General features: G+C 43.7%; 2 protein-coding genes across 3 annotated transcripts in view; one reads left to right on the plus strand and one right to left on the minus strand.

Moving 5' to 3' along the window:
* Nucleotides 1-6,425, minus strand: SDE2 (SDE2 telomere maintenance homolog). Of its 2 annotated transcripts, none has more exons than XM_057374866.1 (7): nucleotides 6,263-6,425; nucleotides 5,287-5,404; nucleotides 4,175-4,286; nucleotides 3,480-3,649; nucleotides 2,690-2,801; nucleotides 1,725-2,106; nucleotides 1-290 (listed from the first exon to the last, which is right to left on the minus strand). In XM_057374866.1, the coding sequence occupies exons 1-7, from the start codon at nucleotides 6,386-6,388 to the stop codon at nucleotides 72-74; spliced, it is 1,239 nt and encodes a 412-aa protein (XP_057230849.1). In that variant the 5' UTR covers nucleotides 6,389-6,425; the 3' UTR covers nucleotides 1-71. The 2 variants fall into 2 exon arrangements, with proteins under 2 accessions (XP_057230849.1, XP_057230848.1); XM_057374865.1 differs by having other exon boundaries at nucleotides 1-293.
* LOC130578648 (histone H3.3A) overlaps nucleotides 6,323-23,310 on the plus strand; it is a 23,870-nt gene continuing 6,882 nt past the window's right edge. Inside the window, exon 1 of the mRNA XM_057374867.1 lies at nucleotides 6,323-6,333. The gene's annotated coding sequence lies outside the window, so the exon portion shown is untranslated. The remainder of the gene's footprint in view (nucleotides 6,334-23,310) is intronic.

Genomic DNA, 23,310 nt, shown 5'->3' on the forward strand with positions numbered 1-23,310 from the left:
TTGAAAGGACACCAAGAGTTTTTATTTAACAACATCAAATACACATGCAAAAAAGGTAAATATTMTCAAATCTAACCAGCAGTTTTCCCTTTAGGGGGCTTTGCAAATAAGGATGGCTTGATCTGGTCTCTAGACAGACCTCTCACTGAAAAAAGCCTTGCTGCTCTTTCCTTCAAAGTGCCTCCACATTTCAGTCCCAAAGACATCAATCCCATCTTCAGCTTCTCTAAACCCAGGGCTTCCAGTTCAGCAGCAGAGTTGTATGCCAGCAGGTCTATTGGTTCCACCTCCTGCTGAAGAAGAAAGAARAGAAAAACAATCAACAAAAGTAAGAGTTCAAAAAGTATTTGGACAATGCTCTCAGGCACACGATTCTTGGGGCTGTCCTGTGCAGGACCAGGAGTTGGACTTTGATCCCTGTGGGTCTCTTACACCTCAGGAGGTTCTATGATTATCCCTAGCAATGTTCAGTACTCCCAAGAAAACAGAATTAAAAACAACACTTCACCATCTTGCCCAGCAGTTCAGTAACTTAACCTTGGCTTCCAGAGGCACTGCAAGGCTGGCAGCCCCTCTTCAGCCTCATGTAGAAAGATAACCAATATACCTCCAGCAGGAGCAGGAAAAAGGATGAAACGTTATTTCTAATGCAATTACACTGTAATTAAAAAAAAAAACAAAAAAAAACCCACAAGTATAAAAGCACCACTTTTTAGTAAGATTAACCCAAAGAAGTTCTGAAGTTCACATCTCATCTTGGCACAAAAAGAAAATACAGATTAGAATTTCATCTTGAAAGGAATTGGCATCTTTGCAAATTGATGTAGGGCAAAAAACCTCTGCAGATTGTCTAGCCCAAGCCCAGGGCCTTGTTCACAAAAGAACATGGAATAGAAAGGATAATTCAAATGGTGGAATTTACTAACACACTGAAAAAGACACCAAAATCTAAGCCCATTTTGTTCAATATTTAAATGCATATATTAGTCTTATAGTCTGTACCAAAGAGACTTCAGAGTAAATAATAACAGCAGTGCGAATGAGAGTATTCAGCGAAAACAATTCTTGCCAGCAGAATCAGAACCTTTGTCCTGCTAAGCAAAAAGCCAACTGGTTGCCTCATTATTCTCACCCTACTTCTCAAAAAAATACTCATCAAGGACTACTATAAAAATATTTCCACCTGCAATAACAATCTGCCACRGCATTGGTGGAGTTTCCTGTTCTAAGAATAGAAGGTCTCACAAACACTGAGCAAAAGGCAAACAGTGAAGAATGGTAAACATCCTGCTTAAAATYTGCCAGCTCTAAAAGTACAGTAGATGACAAGGTTCTCATTGATCAGATTACACCCTTGGTCTTTTTCCCATTGAACTGTGATAAACTTTCACACATCACATTTCAGTCATTGCCAGTGGCAGCTGATGGCATCTTCCATCCAAGCTGAAAAAAGGCAGAAAATCCCAGTAACTCCCTAGCCTGAAAAAAGCCACACTTTGTTTTATTGCTAGAGTAAGTACAGATTAATTACCCCTACAAATCTTTAATACTAGTATTATGCAAGGACCATTCAAGCACTAGTATTGGGCACCCTTTATTGCCAAGTATCGGTTTGGCTTTCATCAGTCCAGCGGGAAAAGCTACATTGCTGGAGCTGGAGCCTGTTTGTTTCTTCAGCTCCAAAAGCAGCTGAAGATACACATTTTGTACTGCTTCATACTTACTGTGCTCTGTGACTGGTTTGTTTCCTGTGCCTTAGCAGGAACATTTTCTTGCTCTTCTTTCTGAGCTTGAGTCACTCCATTCTTTTCTTGGGCCTCTTCCTTCGGGGGTTCTGCTGTTTTACTGTTTTCTTCAGCTGGAATTTCAGCCTGCCCACCTGTGCACATCTCTCCTTGCAGATCTCTTCTTCCAGGACATTCTGGCTGCTCCAGTGGTTTCTCACTTGCACTGGTAGATGGACTGTCCTCTGCTGAAGCCACAGAGCTGCTTGAGCACTCATCTGAACTTCCAACACTTTCATTCGATCTGCTGCCTGATGGACAACTTCTGTCAGATGCACAAGGGRAGTTGTCCCCACAGTCTGCGGCCTCATCCAATACCGGCCTGGCACATGGAATATGTTACAAATTAACATGCAGCTATTTTAACTTTTTTCTTTCATATAGTTTTTTTTAATTGCCACATTTCTCTTTCCAAAACCCACTTCAGAGAGATGTAAGGACCTACTCTAACAGCAATTTAGGTTAGTTTAGTTAACAGAAGAGCTGACAATATTGAACAGGACCTATAAACCCCCAAAACAGGTATTACAGCATTCCCAATACAGGAATGACTGGAATCTTTGACTTCTCTTTCAGGTTATATTAGGTGAAAGATGCCAGGGGAGAAAAATGATTTTTTAAAGTTCATTGTAAATATAATTCATTAATGAAGGAAAGGAAAATAGGAAGTAGTGGAATGTAATAATTTAGAAGGGGTGGGGGAAAAAAGTGCCTATTTTTGCAAATAATCTGATAGAGAATTATAGGAATGAAGAGATGTTTACTTTCAGTTCTTTATCAGTTTAATTTTCTTATTTCTATTTCAGTCTCTATCTCAGACTAGACTCTGCTTATTTGCATGCAYCTAATCTTTCATCCTGTTCAAAGCTTAAGACTTGAATATAAAAACAAGGTAAAACTCTTACCAAGGACATTTTCTTTTTTCAGATTTTGTTTCATTCTTTCCAGGCTCACCGGGACGCTTCCGACTCTTGCCACTTTCYGATGCCACTGCCTTGCTGGCAATAACCTGCAAGCCTTCAAAACAAATTTGAAAGTGAAATTCATCAGTACACGATTAATATATGTTGTAAATTCTACTTAAAATTCCACTTGAGAYGCAATTTAAAGCATTAATAGAGAGAATCACTATTAGCGATATAGACTCAAAGCTTGCACATAAACTGCAGCAAAAGCTTTCCTACATGGATTTACTAAGGCACAAAGTCAATTTAAACTGGATTCCTGGACCAAACTATCTGATTCTTCATCCCATTTGGCCTCAAGTYTCACTACCAAGCTGACAGCAAGGGAATAATATGGGGATAAATAAAATAACTACAAAGACCAACAAGTGAAACAAGGTATTCTACAGTTGGATCCACTATCTAGTTTTTATGTACAACCCCTTTATAGTTTCATTATGTAATTTTACAGCTCAGCTTCACAGAATCTGGCTGTTATTATGAGGTGACCTAGCAAAGAAAGGTAAAGCATCACTTGTATCATGTTACTCTGTTCAATGTGATTTAACAGACACTGCAGACAAAAAGGAAAAACTAAATCAAACAACTTCCACTCAAAACTTAAAATTTCATTCAATTGAAAGAAACCATCAGCAATTTAAAAAAAAAAAATTCCTCCTGGAGTGAGGCTAGAGAGGCTTTTAATGTGCTGTGTGTTGTGAGGACAGGGAGTGAGGCCGGGCTGCAGTACCGATGCGGATGGACTCCTCCTGCCGCTCGGCCATCTCGCGGTACTGCCGCTCGTACTCGGGGTCGGTGAAAGTGTGCCGCGGCTCTGCCAGCTTCCGCTGCAGCCTCTCCAGCCGCCTCTGCTCCTTCTCCGCTTCCCGCTCTGCCTGCTTCTTCACCCACTCAGCCATCCTGACCGTGACACAAACACAAAAATGAGCCTTTCCAGCACTTGGTGTAATAGTAGTTTGTTGCTCTGCAATTGCAGAATGTTCCCACCACCTGCTAGGATGGGAAAAGACAACAGCACCTAGGGGAATTACGAAGGAATAGACAGAGACTCTGCTAGAGACTCTGCAGAGAGTAGAGTTTATTATAACACCCAGAAAGAGCAAAYAGTTAAGTTCACACATCCCCAAGACATCTCTTGCAGCTTTCAGAGAGATCTGAACTCCAGATGAGGAATCCAAGACATGCCAAACAGTCTCTCAGATGCATGCTGCACTAAAATCACACCCACTTTGCAATAACAGAATTACAGTCAGGAGAGGCCTGTTGGCTTCCAGTCCATCTGCATTTAAGATTTCACTTTTGCACTTTTTAGTATTCAAAATACCATTTAATTGCTACAACAGGCTGTCACTTGACCTCTTTTGTTAACAGTGAACTCCAGGATCAGGTTATTTTATAATTTCAGCTTCTGAGAAAATGCCTTACGCTTTTTCATGATTGACATCCCGCAGCCTCCTTCCACTGAGATCTCGACAAGCCTCTCTGTTGGTTGTCTTCTCAATCTGAGCACCAAGGGCTCGTAGCATGGACCCAAACCCTTTCAGAGAAAAAAAGTAACCAAGAATTAGCTAAACAGAAACAAAAGGAGATGAGCTGGCACACAACAGAAGAATTACTTATGGAAAACGAATACAGCGACTTCAACACTATCCTGCAATGTAACTGAAGTAAAGGGAAAGTTAAAAGTTGCTATGAGATGCTAGAGAGCACCCCAAAATTGATTTCTATACATTCCTCAGTCATTAATTACTCATGGAAAGCCTGCTAATTTCTCTCACTCAGTCCCAYCTTATGCTGTCTCCAGATGAAGAAAGACCCTCATTTTAAAAGCTAAAAAAAACATAGTATGGATTAATAGCAACAGAATTCTTCATGCAACTGCAAAATCCCAAGCACTGTTTTTGAACAGGAAGCTGAACAAATTTGTACTTTTCAGTGCCCTAAAAAGACTGCTAAGGAGTGTTGTAAACAGCAGCCAGGCCAGACAGCCTGCTGTGCCATAAAGCAATAAAAAGTATTGTGTTCAGCTAATGAACACCTTCAGGAAGGCAGTTAAAAAACTTTATTAATATAAAGAGTCTAGCTCAGGTTGAGTTCTTTGGCTACTGAGATCTTGAATGTTTTTTTTCAAATAAGAGAAGATAAAGTCCATCAGGTCACTAACATAACATACTCAAATCACAGACTATTYGTACCTGAAATATTTGTCCTAAGTAACAACTGAATGACACTTAGAAGACTAAGAGGACAGGTCCTTTACAACACACCTTTAACTCTGAAGTCACTTTGGTGCAYGTTACAGATCTCTASTAATAGAGCTAACTGAAAAGGGATGTGAAGAAGAGCTGAACTGCTGCTGCCCTGGTCAATTCTCAGCTTTGCATGCACACTTTCAGCTCAGGGACTTTGTATCAGTGATACACACAACAAGAGATCTGTCAGTATCTGAGGACTCCTGCTATCAGTACAGACTATGGCACAGCAGAAGCTTTTTAACCTAAGAATCTAACCACTAACCATTAGTTTAAACAACAAACCTCCTTTTCCACCACAAAGCCTTGGCTCCAGGCTGTAAACAGCTCCACTCTGCAACTCATCTTCATCGTTGGCCAGTTGCCCATTACACTTCACATACAAGCTTTCTTCAGGGATGCCCTAAAAAAGCAGCAAAATTGGGTCAGATCATTGAGTCAGASAAAAAGAAACATTCTGACAAAGAAAATCAGTAAGCAATCGTGTCTCCTCCCTCCCAGAGGGGAAAATGCTCTGAAAAGCATGAACATTGTCTACGGTGCTTGTTTTAATTCCTGGTTACTGAAGTATTGAACACAGTCTAAATCMGCTTGTAAACATAAACAGGGAAAAGCTCTGTTATGGGAAAAATTAAGAAACAACCTGTAACGAACTGATCAATACCCTTGATCCCCTGTCCTCCTGTGCCGCTGGTGGGAAGGAGATGGAGCCCGGGAAAGAGAAAGAGGAGGAGGGAAGATGCTTTGAGGATTTCTTTTACCTCTCATAATCCTACTTTGATTTTGACTGGCAATAAATTAAGCTMATTTCCSCAAGTCAAGTCTGTTTGTTCTGTGATGGTGACTGATGAGTGATCTTCCTACCCTTCTCTCGACCTATGACCCCTTTCGTTAAATTTTCTCTCCCCTGTCCAGCTGAGGAGTGGGATGATAGAGCGGCTTTGGGGAGTGCCTGGCACTGGAGTGCCTTCGTTTAGTCAGGATCAACCTCCCACTGTGTACATATATACATAAGCACACACACATATCTAATGCAGGTAACACCACAGGACACTCTTACAGCAAACTCTCTTGCTCAGCTAAGCGACAGTAACGAAAAGCAGGGTGCGCACAGCTGGAATCACCACAGCCCGTCAGTCGGGGGCCGGGCGGGCCCGGGTCGCGGGCGGCCTGCGCAGAGCCGCCGACACCGGAAGCGCAGCGCCTCCCGAGGCCGGAGCGCCCCGCAGCCGCCTTTGGCCCCCAYTCCCCCGGCACTCACCAGCTCCCGGGCGCGGTCGCGGCGGAGGCAGAGCACGAAGCGGCTCTCGGGGGGCAGCGGCAGCAGCCGCGCCCGGGACCCCAGCGGGTCCCGCACCCACAGCGGGCCCGGCCCCAGCGCCGCCATCGCAGCCGGCCCCGCGCGGGCAATGACGTAACGCGGGCGGGGCGGGCCGGCCACACCCCTGCCCCCTCAGCCACACCCGCCCCCGCCCGGAGCCTCTCGGCCCCTTCTTATCTCATTTTATGGGGTTTTTGGTGTTTGTTGGTTTGTTTTTGTCTTTAATATATATGGTTAAAGGCGAATCCAGGGAGTCCTGCCATTCTAATTCGCGGAATTCGTGCGGCTCGYCACGTTGTAAAGCCTTTCCACGGCCCGTGAGGGATGGAGCAGAGGGAAACGCGCGCCGTGGCTCCCACTGGCGGCGGCAGCGAGAGCAGCAGCGGGAGCGGGGATGGGAACGGGAACGGGAGCGGGAACGGGAACGGGAACGGGAACGGGAACGGGAACGGGAACGGGAACGGGAACGGGAACGGGAGCCCTCGTACCGCCTCAGGGAAGGGGGCGGGTTGGTGCTGTAAACCACCGCAGGTGTAAAAAATGCAGCGGAGATGGGCAGCCCTGTGCTGTACAGTCAAACAGATTCCACGCAAGCACATGCAGGATGATGGAATCCGTCTACTTCGCCTTGTTTGTTTCCACATGCGGTTTTGCACAGGGATGGGAACAGGCCCAGATCTCTGGTATCTGGGGAGGATGCGCCTGGGTCGGGGCAATCCCAGACRTGGGGACAGACTGGGAGATGAATTCATTGGGAGCTGCCCTGTGGAGAAGGASYTGGGGTTTMTTGTGGGTAAAAAGCTGKACRTGAGGCGGCAGTGTGYACTCCCAGTCCAGAAWTGCAAACACATCCTARGCTGGATCAGAAGAAGGACAGCTGGCAGGTCAAGGGAGATGTTTCGCTCCCTTTCCCCTCATGACACCCCACCTACAGGACTGTGCACGGCTCATCCTCAGAACAGGAAAGGCAGCCTGTTGGAGCAGATCCAAAGGAGGGCCAGGAAGATGCTGGCCCAGGACAGGCTGAGAGAGCTGGGGATGTTCAGCCTGGAGAAGAACAGGCCCTGGGGAGGCCTCATTGCAGCCTTGCAGTACTTAAAAGAGGCTTATGAAAAAGAGGCAGAGACAGATAGTGATAGGATGAGGGGGAATGGTTTTGAACTAACAGAGCAGAATTTAGATTTTAGGAAAGAGCTCTTTACACTAAGGGTGGTGAGGCAYTGGCACAGGTTGCCCACAGAAGCTGTGGATGGCCCATTCCGGGAAGTGTTCGAGACCAGGAGGGATGGGACTTTKAGTAACCTGGTCTAGTGGGTGGCATTCCTGCCCRTGGCWGGRGKTTGGAACTGGATGATCTTTAATGTCCCTTCTGACTGAAGCCTTTCTATGATTCTATGATGCAATTATATAGGCACGTAAAATGTGTTTAGATCAGAATGAACGTTGATCTGAAGTAGGAGTCAACCATCAGCTCTTTGTGACATGTAATTTCCTGTAAGCAGGAAACTGAAGAATGCGTTAGGAAAAAAAAAATCACACCTCAACCTGTTCAAGTAAACACCTCTTTGTTTACAGAGATGATGGTGATCCAGGCAGTGTAACAATTGCGTTCTTTGCTGGCTTCAAATCTCCTTCATGTCTTAAATACAACCATCTAGCTAAGGATATTGAAGGCAGGTTGCTGCCAGATGTCTCTGRTGGGAATTGCTTCAAACACTAGCAAAGATGTGATTGGACTGCCCTGCGATCTGCAGYGTGATGCAGCTGTCACTATTTCYAAACAACAGTGTTACCTGCCATGCCTTTTTGTGTAATAGCAGYATGGGCAAGGCCTATAGCTSATGGTGTCATCTGCCCACTTGATGTCTGTCCCCAGCCTGGGTRTGGRTTTCCCTGGCAGGGTGGCACCTRGCACCTKGAAAATCCTTGTTAGAAAGTGAGATAGGCTCCTATGTAGGAGCCTGCAGCTRAATTYRGCTCTTAGGCATTGTGCTGTTTTAAAGATAGGGGTTGTGTCTGAGCTGCTTGGCTCCTCTCGAGAATTTGGTGATATGGCTGTCCCACCCTTCTAGCCTGCTGAGGAGCTGTGCTGCCTGGCCAGGCCTGTGCCAGCATGGATAAGTGGCTCTCATGCCTGGCTGTCTTAAGCTGATGTGATAAAGAAGGAGGAAGCTGGRAAACAAAGAGGCAAAGAGATGACTTGAAATGGAGACTTCAAAATGTAAACAAATGAGTAATAGCTTAATTAAGGGGATCTCCCGATGGGTTTGTCTTGGCCAACTCACAAATCAAACACTACCCACCATTTCTTACAYTATACTTTTAGCTAAAATATTTTTGTAAAGGATTCTGACCCAGTCCAGACAATCCCTTACTGTCTTTATTTGCTATAACATGTTGATTTTTCTGAACTATGTTGACACAGTGAAGTCATTCAAACCCTATGTGTCTGTAGTCTGCAAAAGCTGTAGTTATTTTTTGCTGGACAAGGCCCAAAATCAGTTGACATTGTATTTTAAGTCACATGGTACTGCTTGTTTCACTTATAATCACGTGCCATATCTGTGGCATGCCACCTGATGTTAAATTGCACTAGATTTGGGGTATTTTTATTCATTTGCAGTATCTGAGATGTAATTGGTGAACCTGAGGTATGCATGTATACATATGCAGATGAATAAGTATTTTCTTAGATCTGTGGGATTTCACTTGCATTCTAAGGGCATGATTAATTTCCTCCCCTGAAACTCCTGTTCTTGGCGTGGAGGGTGTGCAGCTTGCCAGTACAGGCCAAATAGGTGGAGTTGTCCAGGAAAGAGCTGGGCCACAGAACTGCCCAGTGGATGTTCTGAATCAGTGTAATTCACAGGTTGTTTGATCYGTGCCTTTTCTGAATGTTTCAGTCTACTCTTTTATCTCTGGGGTTTTATATCATCATAGTGAAAATAGTGACCTAAGAAGAGGCCTCACTGCATCCTGAGAGATGTCTATCCATGACAGAAACCTGTCATTCCTAACTCTAGGAATGCCAGATTCTGCCTGCAGATTAGAACTGTGATACCCTGTGAGCAGGAGAGCTGACAGCAGTGGAGTCATCCTGACACAGATCAGGCCCTTTGTAGATCGTGCATCACCACCTTACAGGTGGCTCTGGGCTGCTAATGCCCTCTCCAGTGCTTGGGTCTGTGTTTGGGTGATTGTATCTATGAGACTTGCCCAGATCCTTGCACRCAGTCAGACGACAAGCAAGCAGCATTTAATAGGCAGAGGAGTAGTTTTCTCTCAGCTCAGCCCTACAGCAGTCCTGGGTATGCAGACCCCGTTCTCAGGATTTATGCAATGCCGTTTCAGTTGGTGCCACGTTCATGTCAGTGGGCGAGTGTTCCTGTGTCTCTTGTTCTTGATTACACTTCTATTCCTAGAACTCATCAAAAGTCTATCGCCTTGCTCCTCACAGAAAAGTCTAAATAAGTCAAAAGGGCTGTTATTATCATTTCCCATTTGAAATGTATTTTATGAGGAGTGTTATTCTCCTGATAAAACAATGAACACTGTCTGATTCTGCAGTGGTGCTTTAGACTTACTTAATAAATCATGCTTGCCACTTTTCATTTAGAAAGGATTTCACAGACATAATTAATTAAACCTGACAGTATCCTTGTGGGATAAGTAAGTACTCTGACTCTTTCAATGGTGACACTCGGGCAAACTGGTTATACTACCTTCTCTAGCCAGTCAAAGGATCAAGCCTAGAATTTAAAACTTCCTGCTATCGTGACATTAYTTAAGATATGAGACCACCCATCCTTTTTGTATTTCATCCTGATATCCATGTGTGTGATGCCTGAGACAGTGGGTGGTGTTCTGTGGCCTGCAGGATGCAGTGTGGGAGACCAGGCTATCATCTATTAAAAATCTATTACTTGGTTTGACATGGAACCCAGTTTTTTCCAGTCTGTCTGGAATCATTAGAGGTGTAACTGTCATAACACTGCTGTTCATTCACTCACCCTCATTGTTTCCTTCAGTATGTTCCATTTTAATGGTAGTATCATTGCTTTCCAGTGGTTTTTAACAGTCTGCCAAAAACAGGACCACATTATGCAAAACTGTAATGAGGAAAGAGTAAGTGTGCAACGATATTAACAAAGGTGAATTTTGTCCACTGAGGTCACTTCCAAAATTCAAACACATGTCCGTTAAGAGGGGGGGGCTTTGTCTGCTGTGCGGTCAGTCATGTACTATCATAAATAGATGGAATTGGATCATCTGGAAATGTTTTCTTTTACATTTTAATGGTATCCTGAAGGGTAAATTCCACATAATGTATTTGCAAGGCTTAAATGTATTACATGTTTTCATATTATTTTTATTTGGAGGATCAGGACAGGATGAAAACAAACCTGTGTGTACATRTTCTTAGGACAATAACTAAGAGGCTGTTTGACAGGAGGGAACATTTTTTACTTCAGACACTATGACATCATATTGTTTGACAAAAATGTAATTAACTGTAATGAATCTAAGCTGATATTKGCAAGTACAGTTTCCTGCCAGATGTCAATGGTCATCTGCTTCAGTTTCTGTGTCATCAGTGCAATGGGTAGAGACAGGGTGTTGAGATACCTGATACTGGGCTGGGAGCAGGTGGGGGAGAAATAGAACTGTTACTTATACATTGCATTAATGCAGCAACTACTGTTTAATATACTTATTTTTTTCACAGGGTATGCCTAGATACCAATCTCCTAACAAGTTTGGGGTGAGTATTATTTTATTATTCTTATAGCCTATGGTTGTTACTAGTGTGGATACTTAGACATAATGTAATTCTAAACCCAATTTTACCCTGATATTGTCCCTTTGCTGTGCTTAATATCTTTGTCTCCATCCTGTGTGCTCTTTCAGAGAATGAATATGCACTGCTCTGCACATGTATATGTATATGTGATGGGCCTGAGAAACCAAGGTCCCTCTTTGTTTGGCCATAAGCATCATTGGCATAGTCAGACTTGTTAGTGTTGTTAATAGCAATTTGAAATTTGGCARCAATCATTTGAAATTAATTGCTAATTAGACACCCAGGTAATATTGTGGAAGGTAATACTTCAAGTTCTAAGAATTCCTTAACCTTGTGTTTTGTCTGATTTACTAGTCTGGATGCCTAGATTTGGTCTGCTCTGGTTAATTTTAACCAAATACAGCTGGAGAGTGCTGAATGGGTCACTTGTATATTTTATAGGAAAACAATACCAAAAATAGGTCTCTGCCTCTTTACTTTGGCTCTCCCTCTAATGAAGTATTTAATTACAGCTTGCAGAGACATTGTGCTTAATTACTAAATCTCTGTRAAAGGACTGGATTCTAGTTTCCTAATTGGCACCTATATGTTTGACAGCTTCACAAAAATCCAAAGCTAAGAGTGAAAATAAGGTATGAAATWTGTATATTATGTACATGGTAGATCTCTATTGTCTGGGAGACCCCTATGCCTTAAAGATTTTAAGAAACARGAATGAGTGAACATTGCGTGGCTTTGCAACATGGGCTTTTCATCCCATTGTGACACTGAAATAATTTGAAGCTCCTACACCAAAGTTACACTCTCCTTGAAATGATCAGAAGGGGAAAAAAAATCAGGTATCCTCATTTGTTTTTCAACTGAGATGAAAATTTATTTGGAAATGTTCCTTGCTAGAACTGAAGTTGCATTTCCAGTAGCTGGGAGGAGATCCCAAATTATACTACCCCACCCACGTCTGCTTGCTTTCGGTTTACCTGAGGAGACTCTACAAAGGAACTGAAGGATGAAAAGAACAAAAGGGAGCAACRGAAGGGAGAGCACACAGGACAGGTCTAAAAAGGCAGAAGTTTCAAGYAGAGTGACTCAAGTGGGTGAACTCTCATTTTGGGGCTCATTTTCTGCTCAGCAGAGGTAACACGTGGGCAGCAGTCTGTGGCATGTTGGTGCTGCCCATAAATCCTGTTGAAAGCAGATTGTGACAATGATCATTCGACCTTTGATCAAGGGTTATGAGTCAGATCCTCAGCTAATGTAAATTCTCCTCTGTAAAGGTCCACTGGTTTGGAGGAGAAATGCCCCAAGTTAAGGATCCAGTCTGTAGTGCAGGGAGGCCTCATTCTTCGGGTGCTGAGTTTGACATGGTTCCCTTTTGATGCATCACATGAGCCCCACTTATATTCAGACAGTATTCTTGTAGTAGTAATATTTATCTCCTTGCATAGGGAATGTTCTGCCAGTCTACTGAGGACCTACAAATAATAATAATAACAGATGCAGATYTGTATTTATTTCTCTTAGAAAAAATAATACCGTTTTTTTCAGGGAAGATTTTGTAGGTTTTTTGTTGTTGTTTGTCTATACCATAACTTTAAATTGGAGAATACTGACRCTATAGGATTACAGATATGTTAGCTTCTTCTTGACTTGGTATTGGAATAATTTACCATTTTCTTGAAATGATATCTTCTTGCACCCATGCAATTGAAATTAAATTGTTGGTGATGTTCAAGGAATGCCACTGGTTGGACTCCCTTCACAGTGTTTCTTCTAATCCTTTCCAAAACAGAGGTAATTATGTGTCATCTATGAGGAATTTGCAATACAGCTCACTATGCCCCTTGAGGATCTTTCTTAAGTCATATGTATGTAAGGCCTGGAAAAATCATGTCCTCACATAGTTATATTTCAATATTAGGAACAYGATGATGATACAGCTGTGCCTTTGTTCCTTCGTGTTCCTGTCTGACTTGGGCTCTGGCCTAAAAGTGATGTCGGTGTCAGAATATGCCAGAWTGGTTGTTTCTCAAAGCAGGGCTACAAAGAAGTCTTGCCAGAGTGTGAAAGTTGGAAAATCTTGTTGATGACGATTGTTTTGTTGTTTGTTTGGTTGGTTTTTTTTTTTCTTTTTTTTTCCCTCCCTGATGTTCTTTTGGATCAAGAAGCTCCAGAAACAGTTTGACAGAAGAACCTTTGTGCCACTTGTACCCTGCCTCACATCGRCAGACCTGGGCATGGCTCTGATGTGTGTTCTCTCCTGGTTTGTGCAGGTGGCCTTGGCCTGTAAAGGTTCTACAGGTGACCTTGTGGTTCTCATAACCAAGAACCTTAAATATTGCAAATGTGGCATGAGCAATCTTCCTGGCCCCTCTGAGCCAYATCCCAAAATTTCAGACTGCCAGACAGCCAGCTTGTTCTTCAGTGCACCAAGGGAGAAGGATGCTGTGTGCTTGTCACAGGAGGGAAGTGACAGTGACTCCCAGGAATGCTCACTGTCCATTGTGGGTCAGGGCTAGGCCAAAGGGTGTAACTTCAAGATGGAATGAGATGTGTAATGTCAATTTTAGTAGCATCTGATAAACAACTCCCTCTCGCAGTGAAGATTTATCCTGCATAAGTGTAGCCCCTCTGTTGAATGTGGRACAGTGCCAGCATGGAAGCTGTGCCTGGAAACCTTGTGGCCCAGGGGAGATGGGCTGGCAGCTTGTCCTGTGGTTCTTTGTTGCTGAGGTTTCAAGTGGTGCTGCTTCTCTTCCTCTGTGCTGACATCCRTGCCCTGCACTCCACGTTTAATCTAACTGATGTTTTCCACTTTAGTTGCCCAGGCTGTGGCTTGTATTTTAGCATCACTTGTACACTGTAAGTTGTAGTGCCAAGACTTAGCATGCAAAAATTGTAGAGAGTGCCCACAGAATGTCAAATTTGCCAGAATCATGCAATGTTAGCACATGCTAAATTTGTGCATTCTCATGTACCTTCTGTTGCTTGTTTGTTTTGATGAGTTTGGAGTTGTTAGGAGATCAAGCTWGCACCTGCAAATACAACTGTCTGATACTTTCTTTAGAATTAAAAAACAAAAGATGAGATTTTGATGTTATCACCTATCTTCAGGGCTGTGGTACTTTTACTAAAACTCTCCAGTCTCACTGTAAAACTTAAGAGGGAATTTTGTCAGCAACTAATTTATCCAAGTCATGTATGACGAACTGGTGCTGCCTGATGATTCCTTCTCACACACCAATGTTCCCTGGACTTCTTTAAGGCATCTGGGCCCCATKAAAGCAGCTTTGTGGCACTCAMAAAGCAAGGGAGTCTTGACAGGCACCGTTTGATCAGAAGGAACCACCTATTGCCACATTGTTCCTGTGCACCCTTGCTTCCGGCCCCCTTCTCTGWCACAAGAGATGTGTGGTCAGAGTGTGTTTGGGAGACAGGAACTTCTAATTCTAGCTCTAGCACTTTCTTCTTTGGGATGTGAAAGCAGCTATAAGGGCATTTTAAAGGAGTTTTTAAAAAATAACCTCTAGTTAGGGTGCCTACACCCTAGGTGTGCAGTCAGAGGCACACTAGGCCTCATTTTCAGAAGTGAATATCTGTGAATGCTTTTATTCTCAGCTGGGGTTGTGGATACTGAACATTGAGTAGTCAGGGTAAATTGCTTTTTATTAGGCTTGAACATGAATTGTGTTGCAGCAGTTTTTAAGCATTAGGAAACTAATGAGTAGTGCTACTATGAAGTGCTATTCACAGAAGCGACTGCACTTTTCATACTGCAGTGCCTTGTGAGATGTGAATTTGAGAACAGGAGGAGGAGAAATGAAGAAAAATAATCMAAAAATATGGTACAGAAAAGTAGAGTCTACAGAGTGTGTAACTTACAAAGAATGTTGGGAAAATAAGAAGCTTTCATTTCTTTAAAAACCCCAAAGCTCTGTAGTCTCATAAGACTGAAAATAACTTCATGTTCTTTGCTGATGCTTTAAGATATAATGTCTGCTACTCCATCTTCCCTCTCCCTTTTCTGCTCTCAGGAGACCACTTTCTCYAGAAGTGGGTTTTGAGATTTGGGAATACTTGCTAAGAAAGATGGGACTTGTCAGAACACTTCTCAACTGTCTTAGAACCAGTCCTCAGAACAGTGTTTTTATTTTTGAGACCATTCCTCAGCTGAGGCTTGAGGAAGCATCATAAATGAGGCTTATGGAGCATCAATGCCATTTTAAGACGTTCTTATATTTTTACAAGGGAGAACTAGATCTATTTTGAAAGCAACCAGCCTACAGAATATTGTTCCAAATAAATTAAGATATTGGGTGTCATAGCTGAAATTTTGGTCTGCTGTTTGCTGTTGCCTGAGTACTTTGGTCTGTGCTGTTTGCATTGTACTGAAGTGCAGCTGAGTTTCATTCTGCCTGCTATCCCCAGGGCCCTCATGAAGAAGAGATTCATATCTCATGAGATTACCCCACCGAGCAAAGAAATGAAATAAATAATATTAYATTTTAGTTCTGTCAAGTATATTAGCTCTCAGAGCCTTTCAAGGCAGTGCCAGCACGAGCTGGATCCTGCATCAGTGCGTAAAAAGCCATCCTTTACAAGAACAAGGCTGCAGAATGAAGCCAGTGTGAGCCTAATGGGTGGTGGAAAAGAGTGAGCYTTCTTTTCCCATCCCTAATGTGAGCCTGCAGGGGGTTATTTTCCAGCAGGTGTGAGCCTTGGGGCAAATCAGCCTGCTGGAGTTCCTCTACAACAGGAGCTCCTAGTAAATCACTGGAGTAGTAGTAGGGATCTTATTTGGGAACCAATTAGAGCTTGTCTTGGTTGTTTCTCCTTGGCAGCTTTAACAAATCTATAACACAGATGTACTGGAAAAAAAAAAGGTTTTGCAGTAGTCACTGTTAGAAAACGGTGGGCTAGCCAGTTCCTTCCATAGTACAATACAATGCTTCAAAAGACAGTAGAGGCTGTTATGATAACTTAGTCATGTGTAAAGAACCAGGAGAGCTAAAAGGAGTTAAATAATTTTATTGTGCTGTAACTTTGGGAAGAAATATTCCCCAGAACAATTGTTCTGCAGAAAATCCCTCAAAAACCTACTTGAAATGTGTCTGTCAATGCAAACTAACTCAGGCAGGTATGGTAAATTTCAGAGTATTGCATTATCATTACAGAGAATAAACTCCCGTTTCTTTTTACTTGTCCACCAGTCCTGTCACCCAATGTCTTTAACATATTTCTGTAATTAAATTTCACATCATATCTTTGAAATACGTTATGACATTTGATCATACTTTATCTAAAAGATCACAGATACTCCTTGTCATATCGTACAATTTCTAGTCTTTGTCAAGGCTGTACAATAACCTCACAATTATCTGTKGTGCCCTATTCCCTATCGGGTGCTAGGACTTGGTTTCTGTTTCAGTTAACCCTTTAGTGCACTCCAAAATGGCAGTCTCTRCCTATGAAAAAAGCATAATATTGTYCTGAGAAATGGAAGAAGAAAGAGCATAAGCTTAGAGAAATCAATAAGAAGCTGAAATTCTCCTGACAAGGGGTTTCTGTTTAGGATTTCTATAGTGCCAGTGTAATAGGAATACAGCTTTTCTGGTGTGATATTGCAAGTCCTGTTTCCACCTTAAGATACTGAACTGTTGCATGCCAGTCCTTCAAAGCTGATAAGCAGAAATGAAGACTGTGGTTACAGCTRCAATGCATTGTATGTACCTGGAACTGTTCTTAGCTCTGTATCAGGCAATTAAAGATATTTTTATAGCTTCCAGTCTTTATAACTTCCAGTCTTCAAAAGGTAATGGACGTTTTTTTACTTTCTCTTACAAAGTATACTAAAATATTAAGCATATCTAAAAGGCTATTATGAACAAACAAATAAGCAAACAAGGTAGGAATAGGAATGGAATTTCAGAATGTCATTATAGGCTGCTCATACAGGATTTTTATGACTCTTTACACCAGAAAAAACTCATTAAACCACGGAAAAGAAAGAATTAGCACTATTTTATGTAATGTTATTTACTCTTTYATGTTCTTTCAGACCTCATTGGAAGGATGAGAGATGAGTTCCAGCAGTGCATGTGTGTTAATAATAGGCCATACAAATGAGATTATAATAAGAGAATCCTGGATGATACATAAGGAATTAGAGCCWGGAGTCCATATATAAAAGCAGGCATGTACTCAGTGAAACAAAGAGCTTCCTAAGTCTTTATAGGAGAGGATCCACAAAGGTGGGGGGCTGAGCCTCAGGCCTCATCAAGCCTCCTAAAAATTAGTGGTAATCCAAAAAGAGAAGCAAAATCCAGAAAATCCAGGAGTCCTGAATCTTATTCTCTGAGCTATTGTAGGCTTAATTTCACTCTCTTAGAGTTTTGTCCTTGAAATACCTTTTGGAAAAAACTTTTCATTGAAACAGTGTTAATTTAAAAAAAAAAACAAAAAACCACCAAAAAAACCAAACCCAACAGATTTACTGCTCTTGGGTTTTGAGACATTAGAAAAACACACTTTGTCTTCAAAATAGGTCTTTCTGAATCCCCTGCACATATATAATGCTTAAAGTGAAAAGAAGTATCTTTGTCGGGACTGATAATTTTGCTTTTTAAAGTAGCTGTACCTTTTAAGTTTTCCTGAAGTACCCAGCAATTCAAATAAATATTTTCATGTGGCATGTGTAGACTTTCCTTATTATTTAAACAGGGGCACTTCCCTTTGGGTTCATTTTTTAGGGATACACTTTGTATGGGCATAAATTAAAAACTATGGATCCTCCATAGAAACCTGTGGAGCTTGAGAGTTGCTTAAAAGTAGAAGTGTGAAAGGGTTTTCTTTGAACAGTGCGGCTGTAATGCCTGATATATGTGAAGAATTTCAGAGAACTGAAAAAGGCAAAAGACACTATCAAAAGACATAATAAAAATGAAAAAAAAAAAAAAAAAAAAAAAAAAAAAAAAAAAAAAAAAAAAAAAAAAAAGCCGTGTCTACTACTATTACTACACAAGTTCGTATTTGTATTTCCAGGAGATGCCAATCTCTAAAGATAGGTGTAGTACACAGCTGCTAGTTTTGGTCAGTGTATTTACAGTCTCTGTATTGACAGGGAATATAAATATTCCAAAGGATAGAAACGTGTCCTGTGTGATAGGCAATCCAGTATATCAAACAACTGTGCATTGCAATGGCTGCTATTACAGTGCTTTATCTTCTGTGGTCTAAAAATCCATGAYATAGAAACCTTCAAAACAAATACTAATAGAAAGCTATTTACAAAGAGATAAAATAATTGTAACTTGAGTTATTTTGGTGATTTGTACTTTCCTTAACAAGTGCCAATGATTACTACCCCTTGTAACTTCCTAGGAAAACAGAAAAATGTGTATTTTCATCTTTTACATAGATGATTATTTAGGAATACATTTAAATCTGCACCAAATATGTTAATACTAAGTTAAGGCTGCAAATATTTTAATTCTGTCAAAATACATTTCAAGAGAGAGATAGTTTTAAAGCTTGTGAGCATTTTGTACTGACATTTAACTTCAATTTCCAGGACAAATTGTATGTGTATAGCAGCTACAACCAGAAACTGGGTGGCAGGCCTGCCAGGACTGGAGTGATGAAGAAGCAGCACGGTCCAGTGTTTTTTTAAAGGATGGAATTAAAATTGGCTAGGAAAGGCTGTCCAGCCTGGGAGCTGCAGAAGGGAACACAGCAGGTGTGGGACTGGGGCTGGCTGAAAAACTAGGGGAAGGTGGGAACTGTTTGGCATCAGAATGAACAGAATAAAAGATAGGGTTTGGGAGGGAAAAAAAAAACAGAAAGAAGAGAAAAATGCAACTGTCTGAGCAAATATATCAAATCAAGAGGTGTGCAGGGAATGTGAAATAATAAAATGGCCACCAAGCTGGGAGCTGGGGCAGGGAATAGGTGTAAACTTGCAGATTGGGAGCGCAAAGGGTAGTTGGAGATTCAGTGAGTTAGAAAAGGGAGATGGATCTGATTGAGAACAGGGAGAATTTGGTCTGGAAGGAGATGCATGATAGTCTTTTATACTCCTTCCCTCGCTGATAATGTCTGAGTAGCTTTTTACGTAAAACTAATAACACCCCAGTTTTCCCTYRTGATAGGAGGGGATCTTTATTGMRCTGGAACTAGACTAAGTCATTTGGATGTTCAATTTGTGCTTTTGGGGGGATAGGAGAGAAATATTTCTTCTTTGATCAGAGACCCTTTGGAGTTTGGTGACAAACTGTGAATGTCTTTTGTAGCGAGAAGCCTTTTCCAAATTATTCTGAAAGATGTCTGCAGCGTGGCTTAAAAACAGCCATACTCTGATCATACTCTGAACTSCCTTTCTTTCTTTTTTGGTCCAGTTAATCTCAAAAAAGGCAAACTTCATCTGCTTTGCTGTGTGTTCCTTGGCCTGTAATTTGTGCTGTTGCAAAGGGAAGCAGCTGCTGCAGYTGTTTGTAGATGTGCCTGCAGTCTCTGCTGCTGCTGGGGTTGGCCTTGTAGCTCTTTGGCCAACAGGGTCAGTGCATTCCACCAGCATTGGAAGCTGAGTAGGAGCTGTTTGGAAAGATCCAAAGCAACACGTCGGTTTTGCTTTGTGTTTTTGGGGTTTTTTTTGGTTTTTTTTTGGGTTGTTTTTGTTTTTTTTTTCTAGTAACGTTTTGAAACAGTATTTAATTGTGATATAATAGTTGCAACTAATTCATCCTGGTGGGGAAAATGCCTGCCTTTCCCTGCCCAGAGTCACCTGGGCAAGATGAGAGTTTCCCGACAGGGGAAAGGTGAAAGAGATTATTTTGAAAAATGTCTGCTACTCGGACAGCCCAAATGAGTACAAGCAGTGGAAGTCTGCCTCTTTTTGCTGAATGAGGGCTGTCTAYTTTCTGCGAAAGGTGCTAAAAACAACTTCTAATCTGAATGTTCTTCTTTTCTATTCATTATCATTTGAGTCTTCTTTGGCTCCAATCTGCACCAGCTGTTTTCCACCCTAATCTTCTTTCCCACAGCAATCTGRCCACGTTTGCAGCAGCGGTGGTAATGCTGGGTGAGGATGAAGTACTGCAGTTGTCCTTGGCATGTTATTGCCGGCTAAACCAGTGGAATCTCATTAGGTTAGATTTCTTCATGGTCGCTTATGGATGCCTAAGGGTGGAAGATGCCTGTGGTCTGCAGAGATAAAGGCCTTCGGAAAGGAGGAGCAAACGCTTATCAGTGCTGCCAGTGAAAGATGAACGTCTCTAGTCTTTTTAGAGCTGGGCCAGCTCTTTCTCTGCTCTCCTGTGAGCACACAAATAGCGTTTGTGGTAAAGCTCAAAGGCCCTACCTGTTCCTACAGCCCTGGAAAAGCACGGCTTTAATGGCATTAATCAGCGAGGATGTAACGAGGAAGCAAAACCTGATAATATTGGAATAGCTTTTCCTTCTCTGGGCTTTCCCTGGGTTCCGCTGTGGGCAGTGGGCGTACAATACTCYATAGTCCTGCCTGCGGTGTTCCTTAGGCGCTTGAAAGCAGCCGGAGCTGCCAGCGGCAGGGCGGGAGCAGCGCTGCAGCCCTACAGGAGACACGACGGCTTCCTCGGCCCCCGGGCTCCCGGAGGAAAACACTGGTTCGCTGTGGGAGGGGGCAGCTCCGGGGCCGGGACAGCCGGGCCCCGCCCCGCCTGGCGTCATGGAATTCCAGGGCGCTCCCGCCAATGGCGGCGGGGGCACGTCCGGTGCCACCCGCGGCAGCCCCGGCGAGGGGGGGGCTCCGGTCCCSGCCGGTGACCTCGGGGCTCGGTCCCGCCGGGCCGCCAGGGAGGGCCGCAGCCGGGGAGCGCGGCGGGAGCGGCTCCTCCTGCGGGAGAAGGACGGACGGAGAGCGCTGGAAGCGCGGCCGCTTCCTCCGCACCTCCGGGAGCGGGCAGAGCTAAAGCTGACCGGGACAACATAGGATTATTAASCTCTGGGCAGCTTCTTGCGGTTGGGAACTAGTGCTGCCCTTTTGAACTTTTCCTGCTGCTTATCATGGGATGTGTGTGTTATGCGGGAATTTTGGTGCCCGGCTTTTAGAGTTTATAGAGCATTTGCAACTGCTCTTATTATATAATTCTGCACAGCTCAGAGTTCACTTTCTGCCTGTCCAGTAAGGTGCTGTTCTCTCATAAAATACTACTCAATAGATAAATCAATCCACTGATACTTCCGTAAGTATAAATAAAATCCTTTGTGGTTTCTCTTTCCTGACAGTCAACTCCCATAATCTCACCGTAGGGTCAGAGGGAGAGGTGTATATGTGGTGTGTTTTGTCAAGTCTGTGTAGTGCAACCCTCTACGTTTGTCTGAGTGGTAAAGCAGACTATATCTATTTTAGCAGGGTGTTCTGCCCATGATAACACTCTTTCTTGTCAGGTTTGATTAGCCCCAAGTGAATGCTCACATGGCTAAACCACTTCTGCTGCTGGAGGTAGTTTGGATGTCTYCACACAGAGTTGCGTTACATCACCATCCGTAATAAAGATTTTGCAAAATCAAATGTGACTCCTTCTAATGCCTAAATGACAGACAAGATGGTTGCACCGGTTTGTGGGAGCAGAGAATCTGACTCTCYAGTTGAGATGTGCTTAAGACAATTGCCAGTGACTGTTCAGCTGTATTAGAGTGCAGGTTAGTTGCCCACAGGGCATTTTGATCCTGACATTAATAGAAAATAAAGACCAAATTTTCTCATTAAACATCATGGCAGCTGATACAACCGGCTGGGATCTGCTGGTGAKGACAGTGTGAAACTTACAGGTGCTTTTCCAATGGCTGCATTTCAAACTCGAAACAGTTTGACAGCACTGATGCAGGAAATGAGGCTCCTCTTCCTTCCTCAACAGCAGACTTTCCTTGTGAACCTTTGTGCCAGAAGTGTATTTCTGAGTCAGAAGTAAACCCAGCAGTCCCCTCCTGACACTCAGCTCTCATTTTACACACTGTGTATGGCCCTTCCATAGCAGATCGTCAYAGCATGGATTCTAATGGGTCAGCTTACACCGAGAATTTTTTTGTGTTGCTTCTCTGTAAAGAAACAAAATCACAGAATCACAGTATCAATAAGATTGGAAAAGACCTGTAAGATCATCGAGTCCAGCCTTTGTATGAACTCCACCTTATAAAGTAGGCAATGGCACTAAGTTCCATGTCCAGTCTTTCCTTAAATCCTTCCAGGGACAGTGGCCCTACCACCTCCCTGGGCAGCCTGTTCCAATGTCCACTCACTTTTTCTGTGGAGAATTTCTTCCCGATGTCCAAGCTAAACCTCCCCAGGTGTAATTTGAGGCCATTTCCTCTTGTCCTGATGCTGGTTGCCTGGGAGAAGAGGCCGACCCTCACCTGCCTACAACCTCTTTTCAGCGAGTTGTAGAGAGTGATAAAGTCGCCCTTTTTTTTTCAGGGTGCCTCCTTTTCTTCAGGCTAAACACCCTCAGTTCCCTCAGCAATTCCTCATGGGACTTGTGCTTCAGAACCTTCTCCAGTTCCATTGCCCTTCTCTGGACTCGCTCCAGCACCTCCACATCCTTCTTGGAGTGAGGGGCCCAGAACTGGGCACGGCACTCACCAGTGCCGAGTACGGGGGGAAAATCACTTCCCTAGTCCCGCTGGCCACACAGCGAAACCCCAAACCAAAGAGAACCCACCCAAAAACCAGTCAGACCAACTCCGGGGGACGACGAGGCCCCTTGCACGGCGGGTGGGGGTAGGAGCCAGGCCTGTGTGGCTCCGGGCGGGCGGAGCGGGGGAACCCGTGCTGCCGGTGCCGGGTGTCCCGGGCTGGTGGCGGGCCGCGGGCAGGGGGACAGGGGGACACGGGGACAGGGAATTCCCTCACGCGCGGCGTGTCTTTTGTGTTTGTACACACGGGGCGGGGCGGGGCCGCGGGCGGGGCCGCTCCTTCCCTCCATTGTGCGCCATTGGCGGGCGCGCGGGCCGGGGCGGGGCGGCGCTCGCGGGGGGCGGGGCGGCGCGCGGGGCCGGCCCTCCTGAGGCGGCCATCTTTCAATTGTGCTCCGAGCCGCCGCCAGCGCCAGCCGCAGCAGCTCCGGCTCCTCCTGCGCCCGCCCATTGTGCTCCGAGCCGCCGCCAGCGCCAGCCGCAGCAGCTCCGGCTCCTCCTGCGCCCGCCCGCCTGCCCGCCC

The sequence above is a fragment of the Malurus melanocephalus genome, unplaced genomic scaffold (genome assembly GCF_030028575.1).
Source record: "Malurus melanocephalus ecotype Western Australia unplaced genomic scaffold, MMel_1.1 scaffold_235, whole genome shotgun sequence".
In the NCBI taxonomy this organism is placed as follows: domain Eukaryota; kingdom Metazoa; phylum Chordata; class Aves; order Passeriformes; family Maluridae; genus Malurus; species Malurus melanocephalus.